Below are 22,187 nucleotides of genomic sequence, written 5' to 3' on the forward strand. Positions count from 1 at the left end.
TATGAAGACAGATTAACATAATTTTATGCGAAATTAGTTTTCACTGTCTACTCTGGCACTTAGTTTTGTTTTATTGTCATAACTATACAATTATACAATAACCTAGGGACAATTAGGGATTCCAGATAGTTCAAGCAGAGTTTCTAGAAATTCAGTTATTGTACACACGTTTTCAATGATTAATGCTGAAATTTATAATGACAAAAACCTAATGGGTACAAAAAATCTCATAACAATCATGTTTACTCGACCATTTTCGAATCTGTTTGTTTTTGAATTTTCGCACAACACTACTCGAGGGCTATCTGTGCTAGCCGTTCCTAATTTTGCAGTGTAAGACTAAAGGGAAGGCAGCTAGTCATCACCACCCACCGCCAACTCTTGGGCTACTCTTTTACCAACGAATAGTGGGATTGACCGTCACATTATAACGCCCCCACGGCTGAGAGGGCGAGCATGTTTGGCGCGAGTCGGGCGCGAACCCGCGACCCTCAGATTACGAGCGCATGCCTTAACGCGCTCGGCCATGCCGGGCCTTTGCGAAAGAGAGTTGAAAACAAGTACACAAACGAAAATATAAAATGATGATTCATAAAAATAGCCTGTTAAATTTGAAATAAAGTTTAACGTTTCATATATATATATATTCATTCTACTTCTTGTGTAAATTATAAATGTGTTAACTTCCACTTCGACTTTTATGTCAATACATTATTTCTGGAAATCAACTACGTTTCTAGGAATAAATTCTGTACAGTTGATAATTTCTACCAGTTATAATAATGATAGTTTAGTTTATCAAATTAATGTACATATTTTACCTTCAGCCGAAACACTACCATTCCTAGATGCCTTTTGGCGGGAATCTCAAACCTCCTGTCCGTCAGCACTAAATCTTCTAACTCTGAAGCTAGTAGAACACCCTAGGACAGACAAACAAATTCCTGTTATTATAAATTTCACGTGAAAATCATTTTCCTGTAATTATAATCACCACCCAACAAAAAACTGAGTTGTAAGACTTTAAGTTCTTTGACACGTACAATTTTTTTTTACAACTCAGTAACAAACAAAGATGGCGTTTTGTTTGAGAATAAGATAACAAAATACTGCACAAATAAAAACATATCAAAAGGTAAAAATTGTGTAAAAAAAAAGGTTTGTATTAAGTATTTCTAGAAAATATTCTGAAAATATCTTAGATATTAGAAAAATCAGATATATTTTCCAGCAAACACATATCTCAGTCAAATCTAAAGCATTGCATGAAGGGAGATAAACAAATCTACCTCTTACTTGAGAGTTCAAGTAAGTATTTTATTATATACTAGCGTAATGTACACTCGCTTCGTTGCGGGATTCAAAGGTTCCCCTCATGATTCACAGAGATCCCAATGTACCAATTAGACTAATCTATTATTCTCAATTTCTTCTATGTCAGTCCCAATGGGGCAATATCTGAAAAAAAGCCAACAACAAAAAACCCGGCCAAGGTTCTTAGCGCGTGTGTCAAGTTTGATCTAGTTAATTAGCTTCAACAGAAAATCAAACGTGGTGTCCTTAGGATCCAGAGGGAAGGGAGGGGAAGGGGAGGCAAACGCATATTTATTATTGTTCATTTCTCGATAAAGTAAAAACAAACAAACAAACATTTTAACATTGGAACTACATAGTATATAACTTACACCAACTGTCGTATCACGTCTAGAAACCAGGTCGACTTGAACATTTAAAGTTTTTTCTTCACGTGACGTCATGTGAACCTGGTCTTGTGGAATTTAAAACAACATTCATGTTTCATACGAAAAGTGCAATATTAAATTAGTTAAATATATTAAGCATATTTAACCAGGAAGACTGGTCTTCAACTAATTAAACACACCATTCTTACCTTGCGAACATGGTCTTGCAATCCTTTTACACCATAATTACGTATGACAAACCACAATTTTAAAGCTCGAAACCGCTTACTGAGAGGTATCTGCCAGTGCTGAAAACAAATAAAACATAAGCAATTAACATAAGAACTAATGTAGTGTACTATTCATCTGTAAAGTATCTTTTCAAACAAGTAATACGTTGAAAGCAATAGCTATAAACCAACGCGAAGTTCACAATAAAAAATAGTTCAGTTATTAAGATAAAAATATGTGTGTAAATTTTACAGAAAAGGGATGTTTACTGAGAAAGTTAAATACTTACCATAAAATCTACTGCAAGTCCTGAAATAAATATGAGAAAATAATCAAAGAACCATGCGAAGATTTATTTACACTTGTATTTCTATATCTATAGAGATAAGTTTATAACACGAATATATAAGGCATTTTGAAAAGAGAAACCACACAAAATACTTACTGTCAATTACTTACCGTGTTACTCAGTTATCATTTTTTTACATTAATATTTGATAAAAACATGTAAGTACGAAAAGACAAAAAAGAATATTTTTATCAAACATTAGAAAGACAACATATAAATATCTCTATTATTGTATTATTACGAAATAATTATTTTTATACAACACATATATAGTCCTTACCAGAGTTTTCATGTTGCAAATATAACGGGTCGACATTGAAAGTTCGATGAAGAGCGCTACTTTTCTTGACCCTGTAAAAGTGAAAAAAAACAAAAAAACTAATCTCACAAGAGATTCTTTGGTGTTGTATAATATTTTGTTTTCGATTTTAGGATAATTTCAGGACTTTCTTTATAAAAACTCAATATCAAAGTTTTGATGATACAGGTCAACTCCTAGTTACTTACAGGCAAATTACACAATGAACTAACTGGTCCGAAATGTAAAATGCAGAGAACCGAGAGTATATCCAAACTTCATAACATTACGAGTGTTCCTAACTTACCGCTATTTACTGTGTATGACAGTATGAAATATAAAAAAAAATGTATTGTACAACACTTTGCACATTTGCTTTATAGGTTTTATCCAGTTTACTGGTACTTACTACTTGGATGAACACTAGAAGCCCGCCATCATCCACTTTTAAAAATTAAAAGTTAAATATAAGTAACTAAACCTATTTTACGCCACCTCTAATTATATTAGTCTACAGTGATGTCGAGAAAACCCACTTGTAGAGAAATATATATGCAAAAACGGCTCGTTTGGGTTGAGAAAATATTTTACATTGAAGAGCGAACAAGGTTTCGACCTTCTTCGGTCATCGTCAGGTCAAATATTTTCTCAACCCAAACGAGCCGTTTTTGCATATATGTATTAGTCTACAGTTTACAGAAACTTAACACGTGACGGCTCCATCTTGGTATATTGTTATCGAAAGTTAAATACAAGAGAACGAGAGAATTCAAATCTTATATATTTATCTTCCTTATCTACAGTACAAGAGTATTGAAATCATACATATTTATCCTTACCTATTGTATCAGAATACTAATATCATACATATTTATCCTTATATACAATCTACAGTTTATAGACGTTTACCACATGGCTGTGCAGTCAAAGTGCACCATCATCCACTTTGAAGGGTTAAATGCAAAGGATTCAGCGTATTCAATACCATCCATCCACGCCCGAAATTCTGGACAGATAAAGGCAGTTCCTGCGTAAGCTGCATCCACATGAAGCCAGATATTTTCTTGGGTACCTATTGATTAAGAAGTAATTGTACTTTAGGAACTTTTATTAGTTCCACGATCAATTGTTGAGTTAACTCACTTTATTAGACCTAAATATCTTTTTTTTAATACTGTTTAACACTTAGAGATGCTCCATAAAACTATCAGTTTTAGAAACAACTCGTTATTTTAACCACTCATCTCAGAGCAACTCTTAAAGAACCGCTACAGGTACGCATAAAAAAAAATAGTTTGTGACTTATATAGTAATTAGATTCATGATGCAAGGGGATATGCTGTCGACAAAAGACCTTCGATATAAATTACACTTTAAAGTAGTCTCTTCAATTCTGGCCAAAAATAAGAAAAGTGTAATTTAAGTTTACCAGTTTTGATAGTAGGTTCAATCCCTACATCATTCTCACTTTCATACTTTAAAATATATATTAAAGTATATATATTTACAGCAGTTTCTATTATTAACGTTTGCGTTTAAATGTACAATAAATACCAGCGGTGGAAAAAAGTAATAGTTCTGGGAGTATCTATGTAAGAGATCCAGAATGTGTGTAGAATTAGGTAAATAAAACTAAATCTGGCTTAGATATCTCTGGACAAAAAATTAGAAGTACGAAGTCATGCTGGCACTATGAGTGCTGAACATTACACTAATTGGGTTTATATATGCTCGTGATGTTACTATAACTGTAACCAGGGGCGTAGATTTTTTACACCCGATGGGGGAAGATGATTTTTGCAACCACTTATGTGGACTGTTCAATTTGCAGATTGGTAATCTCTGATTACGTGAACCCGAAAGCTGTAAACATGCAGTCACAGAGTAATCTTGTTGCCACAATACTTGCATGTATACTTAGGCCTACTGACTGATACTTACAAATTATCGCTTAGATCGAAAAGCTTAGAAGCACGCCTATATTAAAGATGTACATTTCGGATACTGAAAAAGCCTACATCTAGGCCTAATTATGTAATTCGATTGGAAAGAACACGAGAATCACAAGAACAAACACACAATTTGTAGGCCTGTGATGCAATAAAACAATTCAATAGACCAAATTGTAGGGGGGGGATGGTTGTATGCACCATACCCCCACCTAAAATGAAGGGGGATGTATCCCAACCTTCCCCCCAGGATCTACGCCCCTGACTGTAACACACTAGTAGTTTTGTTGTCATTTTAATTGGCACTATGAACGTCTGCAAACGTTTACTTTAAACATAGCCCTTGTTTATTGGCAGTCGAAATTAAGGACTTAACAATAACAGTTCGAAACTATAGTCATAAATACCAATTATTTCCTTAAAAAATATTATTTTAATTTTGGGGTTTTCTATGGTTAAAAATACGTCTATTTACCTTTCAGTAAATTTGTCGCTGCTACCTAAACCTAATAAGATGTATTTCATATTATTACAAAAAATGAGAGTTATGTTAAGACAACAGTACGAGTTTGGAAGTTTTAACGAACTGACGTCTTACAAATCTGGTGGTAGTTTTAGGCTTAAAAAGTTTAGGCTAGAGTGAATTATAATAGTTATTGTCGAACAGTGTAACCGGAGAATGTAATTACTTTGCAAACATGTAAAGCTGCGTAATGTTTTGTTGTTGTAGTAAATCTAATAAATGAGATTTCTGTAAAAAGAAATTGACTTAAAGGATTCGTATAATAACAGCAAATACAGATCGTACATATTTGGCAATTTTACATATGTTTGTAACTTTAATTATATTCATGCTTGTGTTCAGTGGTTCAACAGTAAAATTGATGATTTATGCGTTAAAAACGGTATCTGTGATGGGTGCAGTGCAAAAAGTTACTTGTGCAGCTTTGTGCTTAAACAAAGAAACAGCACGTAAGCTTAAAAACAACAACAGAATCAGTTATATTTCATACATACGTAATATAGAGGTATTTACTAGGCCACATTAAAAACACAGGATAATAATAAATTCGATAACGATACCAATAAGTCCTTTCACCTTGAGAAACATCGTTAGAGTTTCTTGAGTGTAAGACTGTATGCAGGGCTATTTACACTACGAAGTTATCGAAATCCAAGTTTTCGCATTGTAAGATTTCTAGTTCACTGGTTATCAAACGTACTGAACAAATACGAGGTATATACAGGGTGGCCCGTATATATCTTATGTATCCAGTGTATCTGTGTGCTGTCCCTCATTCTTGCTGCATAATATTATGCGACGATTATGTCACAATACGCTCTTCAAGTGTAAATGGGTTTACAGTGGCCACTTACGGGCCATCCTGTAGATAGGGGCACTGTCTGAAAACTGAGACCTACCGTTCTAGCTTACCGCTGAGCCAATAGGGGGCTTTTAGTTTTACCAAAGTCATTATATTACAATAGGTAAATAAAAAAGCACTAGTTTCAACTTGAAAATAACTATTTTACTTTTCAAAAGTCTGCGTTTAAGTTAAGTATATTTAACTGTTTTACAGAGAAAGTAAATCTATCCTCTAGGCTTCACTTACATGTAGGTCCAATTTCTCGAAGATTATCAAAAGCACAAGCACCAGTTGTTCCGAGTGTGGCACAAAGCTGAAAAAAATATAAAAAAATCTTTAGTTATTTTTAATCTTTTGATATCCTACATTTTTTCGAAACCATAGGCATTATATAAAACCAACAAATCACGATAAATAGCAATTGTTTTTCATATTTAGAATTTCATTTTTGGATGATTTTGCATAGTCTTTAATGATTTTACTTTTATCTTACGATAGGTGGACTACAGATTTAACGAATATATTGTCTAAACTGATTGATATTAAATGGAATAAGTATCTTGATCACTAGCGGATTCAGAGGCTGTACGGCCGCCCTCCCCTTTTCATAGTTTTGCGCCGTAAAGTTCTAGAGTTCGCTCCTTTTAACAATACATAATTTTAATAAAATGTTTTATTTCTTGCCTCTCTCAGCTACACGCCAGTAATTTGTATTTTATTTTAATGTGATGTATCATCTGATATAAATGATGAATGCTGAAATGATATGGCGCCAGTCCAGACGTCCGCAACCTCCTTCTGATATCCTATATCAGTTACTGATCTTGACGATATCTTAGTAAACTTGTTTGTATATCAAGCTTTAGCAGCTTAAAACTGTTTTTAGTCAAACAGTTTCTAAAGGCGATGTGTATGAACATTATTATTGTTGATAAAGACATAGTTTTTAATCAGAGAGTTGTCAGAGTGGTTGTGTACGAACACATCCGATTGCATCAACATCACCGAAAATACTTAAAGCACGTTGCCATACGATCAATATACTAATCAAACTTATCTGTAAAAGGAGTGAAAGTCATTGCTATGCTTGAGTCGCGTCCCATTTCTCAATTATACCACAGCTTGAGCTAAGTCACTTTCCAGGCTTGGTCATGATATTTCACTTGTATGATACATTGTGAAGGCGGCTAATGTATATTTGTCAACTAATACTTTTTCAATTCATTCTAGGGCTCGGCATGGCCAAGCGTGTTAAGGCGTTCGACTTGTAATCTGAGGGTCGCGGGTTCGAATTTCCGTTGCACCAAACGTGTTCCCCTTTTCAACCGTGGGGACATTATAATGTGACAGTCAATCCCACTATTAGTTGGTAAAAGAGTAGCCCAAAAGTTGGCGGTGGGTGGTGATGACTAGCTCCCTTCCTTCTGGTCTTAAACTGCTAAATTAGAGACGGCTAGTAGAGATAGCCCTCGAGTAGCTTTGTTCGAAATAAAAAAAAAAAACAACATATTCAAATCAATTCATTCACGACATAGCAAAAATTAAAACACTTACTCATGAATAACTTTAAAATACATATAATGATGTTTTAAGAAAATAGTACTGGCATGTACGCATCTCTTGATGATACATGTTAATGTTTTCTTGATTTATGAATTCCTCTCACAATTTTTGACAAATCGATTTGAATTATTTGCACGTGGGCTCTGACGACAAAATAATAATGAATACGGATATGTAAAATAGTTGTATGGGGGAATGAGGGGACGACAAAATTTGTCTTTACAGGCTTGTTGCATGTGTTGTAAGGTACAAAGCTACACAATAAGATATTTGTTCTATGCTTTCCTCGAGTATCCAAACCTAATTTTTAGCATTAGGATCCCTCGTATTTACCGCTGAGGTTTGACTAAACTGATTATTTTAGAATTTTGTACTAACGTGTGAGGACCTATACAGAACAATACCTAAATCCATGTTTGGGAAATTTTCAGATTTTGGATCATCATACATGAGTCAAAGGAGTTTTAAGGATTCTCAGAACTGTCAGTCAGTTTATTAGTAGTTTTACTTTTATATCTTACAAAACATGAAGGGGTTCTCTTGGGAAAGAGTAATGGTATTACTTGGAAGATATTATAGATACCGAGCTACTTAAGGTGGGTCTAGATTAATATTAATATTGAAACAGTTTGGAGAAAGCTGTGAACTTGGACGGAAAATAGAAAAGGACAGCTATGGCTGGGTTGGCCGATCGGCGGTGGCAGCTTGGAGGGTGGCTAGATGGTAGTGGAGACCAAGGCTGTGGTGAAGTGACGAGTTCCTGGACCTAGAGGTTATAACTGTGATTGGTCAGAACAGGGCTTTAGATTTAAAGTTTGCTTAAACATTGGTTTTAATCTGGTTCTAACTTCGTTTTAACTCTAATTGAGAAGGCACCTTTTCAAGGCGGGATCACAAGATCTAACGATTCAAAACGATAATTTTTGCTATGTGTGTATGTTGGAGGGGTGTACTAGAAGAAAAGTCACTTTCATGGTCAAGGCGCCGAATAAAAATCTTAACTGTGCCGGGCTGTGGTTAAAAGGAAAGAAAAAAAAACAAAGTTAATAATACGGTGAAACATGAGGTTTTGATACATCTTGTTGAACTGAAAACACATAAGGTGTTGACTATTTGGCTGGGGAGAAGACGTCGTGGCCATTCAGAAGGTTTCTGGGTTTTTTAGAACTGGATCCACAGGTTTCTATGAAATATAGTAGAGGCGCGCGAAATGAGTAACTACATTTATATTTTCAAGGTTTACACTAAGAACCATTGAAAGATGAAGGTATTTCAAACCTAGCAACGCGTAGTTACTTAATGTGAGTTTCGATCGAAACAAGATGTGCAAAATGTTGTTTCCCGTGTATAAATTACAGGTAGTATGGCTGGCACAAAATGCGATTGGATATAAATATAAACCTGTAGATGACAGATTGGTTGGTTTGTGAATTTTGGCGAAGCTACACAATGGCTATTTGTGCTAGCCATCCCTCATGTAGCAGTGAAAGACTAGACGGACGGTAGCTGGTCATCATCACCCATTGCCAACTCTTGAGGTACGCTTTTTACCAACGAATAGCGGGATTGCCCGTAAACATTATAAACGACCCTATGTCTGAAAGGGCGAGCATGTTTGGGTGATGGAGATTCGAACCTGCGACCATCAGATTACGAGTCGAGCGCCCTAACTACCTACGCATGCAGAGTCACGTAGATGATGGGAAAACTATACAAGTTACAGCTTGGCCACGTTGGAAACATGTAGGAAAAACGTATTAGCAAAATGCTTATGAAAAATGAAACGTTCATAGATGCCAGTACTGTAGCACAATAAATATTATATTATGCTAGTAGCAATGCTCTAACATCAAACTTACACTTTTGACTGCATTTCTCATGACATCACATAATAACCAAATGCAGTTTTGATGTTTTTCTTTTTAATAAATGTGTTCCATATATTTTTATATACTTATCAAGGGACAAAGCTGTAGGCTGTATTGTTTTCACTACTATAAGTATTTTGTGCCAACTCGACACTTTTTTCCACTCTTTGCAGCAAACTACAGAAGTTAGTTACATGTGTTTAGGTGATACAGGGAAGCAAAGCATGAAAATATAAGAAAAGGGCTTGTTTTCTGTGTTCTTGTACTCCAGATGAGTGGGTGGAAATTTTGTATAGCGCCATTTTTCTAAGCATGTGTTTTGTTGCGTCCCCTGCAGTTTTTCTTATGCTAATTGTTGTTATTATATTACTTAATAGTAATAATATTTGTAAGATAGTTTTTATAAATTTTCGTATTTTGAAATTTCTACTTTCAGATATAGTTTATAATACTCATATAATCAAAGTTGGAACTACCAATTTTACACAGCCGTCTTGAAGGTTTTGTTTTGAATTTCGCACAAAGCTACTCGAGGGCTATCTGCGCTAGCCGTTCTTAATTTAGTAATGTAAGACTAAAGGAAGGCAGCTAGTCATCACCATCCACCGCCAACTCTTGGGCTACTCTTTTACCAACGAATGGTGGGATTGACCGTCACATCATAACTCCCCACGGCTGAAAGGGCGAGCATGTTTGGTGCGAGGGGGATTTGAACCTGCGATCCTCAGATTACGAGTCGAACGCCTTAACCTATCTGGCCATGCCGGGCCAATTAAGAACCTATGAAAACACTGCCATTGCAACGAGGTATTTATAACTATTCGCTGTTTAAAACATAGCACAAAATATTATTTTATTTATGCAAGCTTTTATTGGACAACATTAGTGGCTACTTACAAAACATTCGTAAATGCCATCTTTCAGCCAGAATATATGAGGTTGTTTTCATCAGAGCAAATTTTACAAAAGGGTTGTGTGGGTGAGATATCTTTAAATGCTTCAGTAAATATTCCAGGCTTAAGATAAAAATATTGTTCTATTTAGGGTAAAAGAGTAGCCCAAGAGTTGGTGTGGATGGCGATGACTAGGTGCTTTCCTTCTAGCGTTGATAGCCCTCTTGTAGCTTTTCACGAAATTAAAAAAAACAACAACAAATAATCAAACTAAGTGAAGAGTTACGTCTAAACACCAACGGAACAGTATGAATAAAAAGTTGTAACGAAAAATGAATATCTTTCCCCTTCCAAAAACACAAAACATCTACTCTCACGTTATTTTTAATAACTCACTGCTGGTCCACAAGTCTCTTGACTGGAATAAAATCACGTGTTAAGTAATGAACTAAAGACTAACCTCAATTTGAAAATACAGCTTAATATTGTTTTTAAAAAAAACACTTACAAAAAAGGGGATAAGCCCCTTTTCACGGTCGTGTTGAATGACCTTGACCAAGAAATCCTTGCGCAAACTCAGTTGATCATCACTTTCGATGTATCGCATCTTAACGAGACCAATTAGTCCAGCCTTTTCCACCGAAGAGTGAGCCTAGAAGAACATAACCTTCGTCAGTAATATGACAGTAAGATTATGAACTTTCTAAAATATTGACTTATAAAGTGAGAAGGAATATGAAATATAACTCACGCTTATTGGATTAGAAATCAGTATTATTTCTTGATCGAATGAGTTGAAAAGAAAAACTTTCTAATACTTTTAAACTGCCAAAAATTTTCGCTTCTTTTGACCGGATGTAGGTGAAAAATGTATTAGTAGAAGAAAGTTGTACACAAATGATTTCGTCTCGGTAATGATTATTTACTATATCATAAGACAGAAAGTTTTAGTGAAAGTTACAACTAAACACACCAGCCGTTTTTGTGGAAACGGAAGCTTTATCAATAACAAAGATTGGTTCGTATTAAAATGTAAAAGTATCATGACGTAATTTAACGTTAAGATTTAAAATCTTTCAATTAATTTCTATTTCTTTTGTGTATGATTTATTTCCTTAACGTATATTGTTTCAAATAACACTTACAAAAATGGAATAAGCCTTGAACAATAAAATTTATTAAGCATGATCTTATTTTTGTATCTTGAGCATAATCAAAGTAGGAGAGATAATATTTTTCTTGCGTATATTGTTGTACAAGGTTTATCAGTGAATGTTAGTACAGAAGGTTGAGTATGTTACATTAAAACTACGTTGGAGTCTCACAAAGTAGTTACAATCCATGTCATCGGATCAGGTCATACTCTATTTGACGATCGTACATCTTTACAATGGCCTTGTAGTGTAATTTTTATTGCTAAAGTTTCCCGGATAAGGCGGTCATGTGCAAAGCATTCTAAGTCTCCGAGGACAATGGTTTTCTGACGCCCTTTTCAACAAATCGTTCTTACAGATATCCATAGGTGACTTTATCAGTTTGTTTGGGTATAAAACGAAACGCATTGGTCTTATTTTCACACGATTTTCTTTGTTATGTTGCGGACTGTTGCTTAAATCACATGGTCGGCTTTTCCCATTGACCTCTGTGTTCGCGAACTCTCACCTGTTACAAGACGCACAACAGCAGCTACGGTTTAACTTGTTCAATTTTTTTTCTGGACGATTCTGTGCCTAGAGTTGATCAGTATTCTTTTGTTTTCAAATTCCTTTAAATACAAAGTATATGTTGGAAATTCTAGATCCCCTATCTTAACAGATCAATACGATATAAATACGTGGATATTTTACGTCGGAAAGAACTGTTACATACTTTTCTCAAAACCGATCACTTTTTTGATGGAATGTTAACTATAAGCGCTAAACAATGTCAAGATGTAGTTCTGATACAATCTGTTTCAGTGCAGCTTTTTATTGATTGTTGTTGTCATGCGACTTGTTTATTAAAATTCGTGTTAATATAACACACTGCACATTTATAAAACAATATATAAAATTTATTTAGCAAACTGAAGAAAACTTATAGAAGTTAAACATATATTGATTTGCATACAACTATATCTCAGAAATTCTTTAGATAAATTATATCCACGTTGCATACATGAATTCCCAGAGAATTGTATTTACGACTCCTTATGTTACTTTAAAATTTTGGTAACAAACAACTCCATCACGAAACAGTAGAAGATGATCTTATATGTAAGAGTAAAGGTAAAATTCCAAACCACATGATGATTAGGATTACAAATTAAAACACATAAACTCACATTAAACAGCTTTGCTTTGAAAATTAGGTGTTTACAAGAGTCTTTACTGAGGCTATGTATATATAAAAAGTCACAGTAAAAACTTTTATGACTAATATTGAAAGCAATGTCAGATAATGATTAGATAAAAACAAAACGAGTCAAGGCTAAAACTGAAGACGCGTCTACTTGTTAAAATTCCTACTCTCTGTAAATGAAGATATTTTACCGGTATCAACCTTATTTTGGAAGAAATTTGAATAGTCAGGTAAAAGAACTTAAGAAAATAAAAATTTCCAATTTTTTGAAAGATTAAAAGTTGGTAATATTCAAACACTACAAGAAAAATATACAAATGTCATGTAAAAAGATCTTAACATTATTCTTTGGTAATTCGCAGGATTTTATTGTAAAGTTCGAATTACAACTAAAGCTCCAAATGCCCTTTTTGTTGTAAGTCAAAAATAACAACTGTGTTTATCTCTAATAAATCAGACATAATCGAACATTACTGTTCTGTTGAAACTACTTACTTGGTCGGAACAGTATGCAACTAAACGACTGTTAATTTCGGCATCTTCGAGTTCTGGATACTCAGATTTAACTTTTCGAATAGCTTCCGTCCGAGCAGCCAACAAGGCTACAAAAGTAGCTTCACTTGACGTAGTCTGTAGGGGATAAATATTATTTTAAATATACACAGAAACTAGTTGTTTCTATATACTTCCCTATATCACTGTTTTCTTTACTTTTAACCTAAATTTAAAACTATTTAGAACCTACCTGAATTACTCCACCACCTTCACTATCCCTCCGAGTGTGTAAGAATTCCTCAGGAAGTCCGATCATTTTCCCTAACCAGTCCATAACAATAATCTCTAATTCCGTGCACGCCGGACTCGAAGCCTGATTGTTCCAGTGATCATGTGTTAAGATAATGAAACGTTGTTAATAACCATATATGTAATGTAAAGCGATAAAAGTACAAGTCTATTTGAAATTTTTTTCCTTATCAACATGTAAAGTTCAATGAATAAAAGATGACGTAGAAGCCTAATCTATTCTTTGATTCCTGTTCTGCTTCTCTCTTCCAAGCATCACTGATGAACTGTTAATTCAGTGGAAGTAACGAAGCAAAGAGTAGACAAGTAATAAAAACATTTTGTCAATATAAAATGATGTAAGGATGATACACCTATACACATATAATCCCTACATAACTTTCAGTATTAAAATTTAATGTCACACTGTAAAATGTACGGATACAAAATGGTTACGAGACTGGTAAATTCGACCTACCTTGTAGCGAGTCTACACTATTCTGTAACAATCAAGACCTGTTCTGATTCAATTTGGTTTTCCTTTTGTTTAAGGCCTAGGTTTTTAGTTATATTATGTAGAAGCTTATATATTATATTATGATAAACAAACTGCCTACCTACAGTCAGGAAGAAATAACTTCCAACTGCAGTGATATTATAGTCATGTATGCATTTTACAGTGTAACATTAAATTTTAATATTGAAAGTCAAGTGGGGATGATTTATGTATATCTCTATCACCCCTACATTCTCGTTTGCGTTTTTTTACACTGCCATTCCTACATCATTTAATATTTAAAAATGTTTTTTATTATTTGTTTTGTGACATATTTTTACAGTTTTATGTGTTTTTTAAGTTTTGGACTTATGATGTGATTGTAAAAACGAAAACTTTACATATATCGTACAATAGCTTTACAAAGTATACTACTTTTCAGCTTATGTACAATCGAGGAAATAGTAAATGTATTTGCAATAAATTTTATATCTAATTAATTACATAGAGGCTGAATATTTGACATCAGAACGACGACCTTCAAGCTTCACAAATCGTTACAGTTTGTGCCGCATTGCCCGGTTATGTTCTATTTAACAACTGTGAATTTTGACAGTAGTTCTGTAGTGTTATTTCCATAAACATTCTGTCGTAAGACTGTCATGTTCAAAGTACTTCATTTTTTCTTAGAGGCTTTCCGTAACGAATTTAGTGTACGAAGATGGTTTCTCAAAACCAACGTTAAGTGTTTGATCACCCAAAATCTATAAAAGTTGCATCAGACAATTTAACCTGTATATTTTTATGTAATTGTGTGAATACCCATTTCTCCATCTGCTTGAGGTATAAAGTCGTGACAGAGCGGAATGTATCAGAACTACATTTTAATGTTGCTTAGTATTATGTAGTTAATGTGATGGCACCAAAACCTGATGACTGTTGTGAAGGCTATACAGCAGTCTTTCCGAAGAAAAATATTCATATGTTTAGACCATAAAGATGTATTTGGAATTAAGGTTTAGAAATCCAAGACGGAGTTATTTTTCGTTCTTAATGAAACTGAAAAAGAAAATAGTGTAGATCAATTTGGAACACCAAGACCATCCCGTAATAGACCTGTTACAAGTCATATTACAGACGTGGTGAGTAAACTGTGTTGTCTTTTAACACGTGAGAATCCAATATAAAAGCTGTAAGAAACATAATAAAGAAAGTTTTCATTTGGAAAATTTACACTAATCATTTGTACGTCCATGACCAGAAATGGAAGATCAACTGTTAAAAACTGTATTGGTGAACTGTTTTTAGTCTGGAAAAGATAGCAGTATGTGCACTTTGACAACTGTAAAATATCTTGTACCATTTTCTACTGGTCAATGAATGAAAAAACATTTTAGAGAGTGGCACATGACATATTGTGAAACTTATTCCAAGGAATTCATGTTCGTCGCTGTATAGCATACCAGGGACAAATTAGGGATCAGGAGAGTGGATGAAAAGCTTATTCTGGACTTTTTGCATGACACACAAATACCGGTTTTTACAAATAAAGCTTCCAGTCTCACCTCTCTATTCAACTATTACAATCAGCTGTAAAATAAAATTGTTTTTTTTTGTTATTCCACTTGAAGTAATACCTATCAAGTTATCACACACAATATCTATGCATTTTTGTGCGATTAGACTTCTGCTTGTTTGATTAAGTGAAAAGCAACACAACAGAATGTTTGCACTCTCTTAACCACCGAGAAAAACCCTAAACTTTTGCGTTGTAAGTTCGTAAACTAAAAGTAGCGTTGAATTAATACATCAAGTGACAAACTGTTGAAATGACACTTACGAAACCATTGTTTACATTCATAAGACGATTTAATGAAAGTACGCAAGGAAGAGTGGCGATCTTTGAACACGACATCCTAACTACGAAGCAATTTGAATGAACACTACACAATAGGGATCTTATTGAGATGCGTAGTCATCAGATAGTGCATGCCAAACATGGTGAGATGGATTGTAAGAACTTGGTGAGATTGCAAAATCTTGTTAATACAAAGTGCTTAGCTTTTAGGTACTGGTAGATATGTTATACTTAGGCGCAACAAGTAGTTTGAATAAACGCTCAAAGACAACATGTTTCATTCCATATTAAAATGAGCATTTTAATTGACGTTTATAAAAAATATTCGTACATATCAGCAAATTCGTAAATCATAAAATACACCATGCTATTAAAACGTTTTAATAAAAACAGGTAATTCAGTAAAGAAACCTTTGACAACAAGCTTATAATTACAATACTTTAACTTGTAAATCTCATAGTTTCGTTACTTATCAGAATGATTTTCAAAACCAGAAAATTAGGCGTATTTAGGGCAACTTTATCTTTACGTAGAGAGTGGGTCCGGCATGATCAGGTGGTTAAGGCACTCGACTCCTAGTCTGAGGGTCGAGGGTTTGAATCCCCGTCACGCCAAACATGTTCTCTCTTTTAGCCGTGGGGGTGTTATAACGTCACGGTCAATCGCATTATTTGGTGGTAAAAGAGTAGCCCAAGAGTTAGCGGTGGGTGGTGATGACTAGCTACCTTTCCTGTAGTCTTACACTGCTAAGTTAGGGACGGCTAGCGCAGATAGCCCTCGTGTAGCTTTGCGTGAAATTAAAAAAACAAACAAAGAGAGTGGTTAGGGTGACAACATGTTGGAGACGTTTTTTTTATTTTACGCTCGTCTAATTTTCTACACTCTTCATGAATATGAAACGTCATTAATACTAGATCACTATTTAATTTACAACAACGATGTTGATAATTTATATTATTATATACTGTCTCTTGAGAAACAATTTTCGTTGATGTGGTTAATTACTGGAAAAGTGTGTGTTTTCTTTTAGCTAAGCCAGAAAGGCTATCTGCTCATCCCACCGAGGGGAATCGAACCCCTGATTTTAGGGTTGTAAATCCGGAGACATACCGCTGTACTAGCGGGGGGTACTGGAAAAGTAAACTACTGGGAAAATTTGGGAAGAATAAAAGATATTTGCAAGAAACAGAACAGTGCTCATAATTTAAAGCGAAGAAAACTTATTGTAATCGACAACTGGTATGTTTGTTAAACATACAAACCAGGACTGAGAAAGTTGTCACTCGCTTTGTTAACTTTTGATCATTAATACAACGATCATATTATGTGTACACCTATAGCAGCTTGGTTGGGCAGCAGCAGAGGAGCTCTTTATCAGATTTCCATCTCGAGAGCTAGGGTTAGCCTAATTACATTTGTTGGGATAAGAGGACTATCTTAGCCTTGCAAGGTATTTGCATAAATTGTTTTTAATCTTTAATAAAGCTAGTTCACAAAACGTTACTGAAAGGATGTGAGATCTTGACAAAGTGATTTTGCTGTAATAATTCTTTATCTCTTTTTCCTTCATACGATTTGTTTATGAATTAGATACGTTAGTTTGCTAGGTGATTATAGTCGGTATCTCTTGTTAGACTGGTTCGGAAATAGAAGATGCGGAAATAACTAAAATGTTCACCAATCCTAAAGTTAGAAATAATCAAGAGAGCAGTCCTTATAAAATAAGTCTTTTTATTAACTAACTTTGAGTATATTTATAAATCATGTTTTATAAATATTTTTGATTTAATTAAACAGTTTAGTAGTACAGAGATTGGAAATAACAATGTTTTATTAACGAAAGTTAGGTTGTTGTTAAAGGCAAAGCTGTACAATGAGTTATCTGACTTTTTTTTTACCACAGTTATTGAAACCTAATTTTTAGAGTTATGAGCCTAGAGATGTGCTTCTAAGGCTATTGGAAAACTGTTAAAGAAGTTTTCATTAAACTCTTATATTGCATTAAACTCAACTAGACTACAAATCAGATACATTTCTGTACAGTTTTCAAAGATGAAAGTATATATTACTTTGACTTGAAACTACCCAACAAGAATGAAATCATTGAAACAAGATAAGAAATCATTTTAGTTGATGTTGTTTTGAATTAAGCGCAAAGCTGCACAATTTTAAATTCGATTTAAAATTTCTGAAATGCAAGTTACTGCACTGTATAAAAATTAATCGATAAATTTAATGAGGCCTGAAACTTCAAAAAAAGATGAAAAACACTTGTGATGAAACAATTTTAAATTTTGTGACTAAAGCGACTAAAAGCTTCCCATTTAAAGTTTGAAGTGAAAGTTTATAGAAACCCGTGCATTGACGTAACGTTTGATCTTAACACCACGAATCATTATTTTTGAATATTTTATCAGGTCAAATAAAGACTGTTTAACTATTATGAGATAAAACATTTTAAACAAACAATTAATGTACTAAATAAAATGATATTAAGTAGAAAGAGTATTCACTTGCAAGACATCGCCAAGTGAAAGATCTTCTGCACACAATCAAGCAATCCTTCTGTAATGTGCCTCCTCAGTGGCACAGCAGCATGGCTGCGGACTTATAACTCTAAAAAGTGAGTTTTGATACCAGTGGTGGTCATAGCACGGTTAATCTTTGGTGTAGCTTTGTGCTTAGTTACAAACAAACAATCCTGTAAAATATGTGTGAACTACATCTTTCTTCCTTCGGTGAATTATTCGATGAAATCAGAAGGGAAAGAACATGCTGACTGACAACCAACAAGACAGTATTGTAAATCACAGCTCACTAGTAATAATGTTAGTATAAAAAAGTTAATTGTAATTAAACTGTTTTAGATCTGAAATATCCTTCAGAGCGAAAAAACTCGTTTTTTGACTGTAAGAGAAATTTACTGAAGACCAGCTCATTTTGAATGTAATACATGTTTTAACTAAGTTACAACGATACAGAATATCTTGGTTGACATCAAAATCCTGTCTGTCTAGCAGCCGCCAGTCAGACTTGGAATTTTTATCAAATATGTTTTTCCTTCACAAACATTCGCTCAAAGAAAATAAAAATTGAATGGTGGCTAACATATTCTGTTAGTAGTATCGGTATTAAATATTTTAAAGTGAATTTTGGTTTAGCTTCTCCTGGTTTTAAATTTGCATTAAAAGAATCAGAACTAATTAAGAAAATACAAATCAAACTTTTTTATTATTTATATACAGGATTTCAGGGTGAAAAAAAGCTGACTGGTGGGAAGAGATGTAATATTTATATTAACGGTGAGTATCTACTTTATACAGTAGTAATAATTTTCTAACTGCACTGAATTAAAATCATTGTGGATTCTATCAAATCGAGACAATGTCAAAAGATGTACAATATTTACATTTATTTTATCTTTAAAAGCTTACTATATATGGCACAACGGTATTTCCGTGGACTCTCACCCCTAGTAACCTTGTTTCAATATCCGTGGTGGGCAGAGCTCAGATAGCCCATTATGTATCCTTGTTCTTAATTTCAAATAACACTATGTAACAAAATTTTTATTTTTTCTTGTTCCTTGTCAGAAGGTGTTATTTCCCAATTGCTTATGCCTAAAGTAAATGGAAAAGACCTATTTTTCTCTTCAAACTTTGCTTTTGTGACCTGGGTAATGAAATTTTAAAATTTACCCATTCTCCAGAACATTCCAGGAAGATTCAGTGCTGAGTAGCTGATAGAAAAGTTTCTTGAACTTACAAGAATTTTCAAGAACTTTCTAGAATGTTGTAGAACTTACAAGAATTTTCTAGAATGTCGTAGAACTTACGAGAATTTTCAAGAACCTTTTAGAATTTTCTAGAACTTTCTATAGTGATATATATGTATACAGGGGCTCACCACTCACCACTTCAGTTTAGTTCTAGCTGCCTAAGTGAACACATAGACCTATCTGATTTTATCAGAGATGGCATCAAGAAGCTGCAAGCACTCTCCAGGCGCATTCTAATACGTATGTGGCCAATTTATCAAGACAAGAACGAAAAAGTACTCTGTGACAGCATCTGCTAAAATGTGTGAAGCCTAGAAGGCATATTTCGAGAGAAAGCAGCCATTCTCAGAAGAAAGCAGCAGATTTGCCCGTTTTTACATGGAAAATATCCAGGTTACAAAAGCAAAATTTGAAGAAAATAATGGCCATTTTCTGTACTTTTACAACATAAGCAATTAATAAATAACACATGCTATCCAGGAACAAAATTCGTGTTACATAGTGTCATCGATCAATCCCTGAATATGAAGTGATTTGCTTTTTTTACGTGACAACATTTTCGAGTTATTTGATTATCGTTTAATATAAGTTGCACATGATCATTACAAAGACACTAATAAGTCCTGTTTATTCGGTTTTCTTTGTATAAAACGCTCAAATAGAGTTACGTAAAAATGTATACCAGATAGAAACTATTTTAATAAGTTTTGATTTTTGTCATTCACTACGTCTTCACTAGTGAACACTTACGAAGCCTTATATTATCAATCATCGTTTAAAGAAAAGAAACACCTACCCAAGTAAATCCCAAACAGCCGATAGCGTCCGCAAGCATGTCTCCTAGTAAGGATACAGGAGAATTTAGGGCAGGAAAGTAAGCGTGCATGTACGGGCTTTGCCAGTGGGTAACCTGTAAAGTGAATAAACCGTACAAAGTGTATTTCTCACAAGTATCGACTCATTTTTCAATGGACGAAGTTACTTTTATTGAACTTGAGTAATTTTTTATAACAGCCAATCATTCGTGCGTTCTTGGAGTTTGAAATGTATAGAGAATCTTTAAAAAATTGAATCATTACATGATATTCTTAAAAAGTGAAAATAACTTCTCTGAACCTAGGTAAAATAATTTTTGGTAACTAACAATGTTAATTATTTATTGAACTTGTCCTGTCAAGTGATGATACTAAAAAAATTGGGTAATATAACACTGACAGAAGATGATATGACCAGTTATTACTATATCCAATAAAGTAATTTTTTTTGGAATATTACTACAGCTTTATTTATTTTGAATGGTAAAACCATGATGAGTTATTAGTAAGGTAACTCACACCAGGCATGACAACACGTTCCACATCAGCAAATATGAAATCCCATGGTTCACCCTCTATTGGAGCTTCCTCGGGCAGAAGTAATCTCATGTATCCAGGCTTGACGTCAGGAAAAACGCGTCGATGTCGAATATTTTGCAAGTAGTCAGTGATATAGTCAACTAATTCCTTCCCTAAATAGAACAATATTTTTGTCTTAAACCTGTAATATTTACTGAAGCATTTAAACATATCTCACCCATACAACCATTTTGTAAAATTTTCTCTGATTAAAGCAACCTCATATATTCTGGCTGAAAGATGACATTTACGAATGTTTTGTAAGGAGCCATTGATGTTGTCCAATAAAAGCTTGCATAAATAAAATAATATTTTGTGCTATGTTTTAAATAGTGAATAGTTATAAACACCTCGTTGCAATGGCAGTGTTTTCATAGGTTCTTAATTGGCCCGGCATGGCCAGATAGGTTAAGGCGTTCGACTCGTAATCTGAGGATCGCAGGTTCGAACCCCCCTCGCACCAAACATGCTCGCCCTTTCAGCCGTGGGGACGTTATAATGTTACGGTCAATCCCACTATTCGTTGGTAAAAGAGTAGCCCAAGAGTTGGTGGTGCGTGGTGATGACTAGCTGCCTTTCTTCTAGTCTCACTAAATTCGGAACGGCTAGCGCAGATAGTCCTCGAGTAGCTTTGCGCGAAATTCCAAAACAAACAAACAAGGTTCTTAATTAACACTAAAGATGACGGATATTTCAAATTTTTTGATTCAAGGCTCCTCAGAACGTTTACTATTCTGATTGAGAACTTCTAAGCTAAGTATCCATAGAAATTGGGTGGCTAACATTAAAAACGTTAGTTTCCTATCTTATTCTCCTTACAGCCACCTGTTATTTTTGCTATCAATTAAGGTCACGGGTACTTTTCTGGAAACAGCGTCAATCGGGAGAAAATATTCTTTACATTCTGTGCTTCTCTTAAAATAAAGTTGTGGTTTTCCTGTAGTCTCAGGACTCTGATTTGGGAACTCCTGATATACAGCACTACAAATGAATACTTTCGTCTCAAAGATATTATAGATGTTAAATTAAACCTTTTTCGGTTTAAAACCATCACTCTAATGGATTTTAACACAATATAATCTCATTTTGTTCTTATCAATGTATCTGTAGAACAAATACAGGGGACAAAAAGGAAGTGAAAACAGCTATTTAGAAACAGGAACTAATTAAAACATACATAAAAAATTGTGTTGAGAGCGTATTGGTGAAGTCAGATTAAAAAAAAACTTTCTGTTTTTGAAAGTACACGAATTCTGACTTGTTACACATTACTTTCGTTTTGGCAGTATCTCGAAACATTGGATAGTTTAACCAAAAGTAGTCAAAAGAGCTATTAA

The 22,187-nt window shown here is 34.1% G+C and overlaps 1 protein-coding gene across 2 annotated transcripts in view; it reads right to left on the reverse strand.

Moving 5' to 3' along the window:
* Hdc (histidine decarboxylase) overlaps nucleotides 1–22,187 on the reverse strand; it is a 38,185-nt gene that overhangs the window by 2,508 nt on the left and 13,490 nt on the right. For both annotated transcript variants that reach the window (XM_076466922.1, XM_076466921.1), the window contains exons 3-13: nucleotides 20,791–20,963; nucleotides 20,253–20,366; nucleotides 13,286–13,408; nucleotides 13,036–13,170; nucleotides 10,709–10,852; nucleotides 6,123–6,189; nucleotides 3,470–3,632; nucleotides 2,543–2,613; nucleotides 2,203–2,222; nucleotides 1,892–1,990; nucleotides 822–923 (exon numbers count right to left, since the gene is read on the reverse strand). In XM_076466922.1, the coding sequence (XP_076323037.1) occupies nucleotides 822–923; nucleotides 1,892–1,990; nucleotides 2,203–2,222; nucleotides 2,543–2,613; nucleotides 3,470–3,632; nucleotides 6,123–6,189; nucleotides 10,709–10,852; nucleotides 13,036–13,170; nucleotides 13,286–13,408; nucleotides 20,253–20,366; nucleotides 20,791–20,963 (1,211 nt within the window). The remainder of the gene's footprint in view (nucleotides 1–821; nucleotides 924–1,891; nucleotides 1,991–2,202; nucleotides 2,223–2,542; nucleotides 2,614–3,469; nucleotides 3,633–6,122; nucleotides 6,190–10,708; nucleotides 10,853–13,035; nucleotides 13,171–13,285; nucleotides 13,409–20,252; nucleotides 20,367–20,790; nucleotides 20,964–22,187) is intronic.

Source organism: Tachypleus tridentatus, chromosome 11 (genome assembly GCF_004210375.1).
Source record: "Tachypleus tridentatus isolate NWPU-2018 chromosome 11, ASM421037v1, whole genome shotgun sequence".
Lineage (NCBI taxonomy): Eukaryota > Metazoa > Arthropoda > Merostomata > Xiphosura > Limulidae > Tachypleus > Tachypleus tridentatus.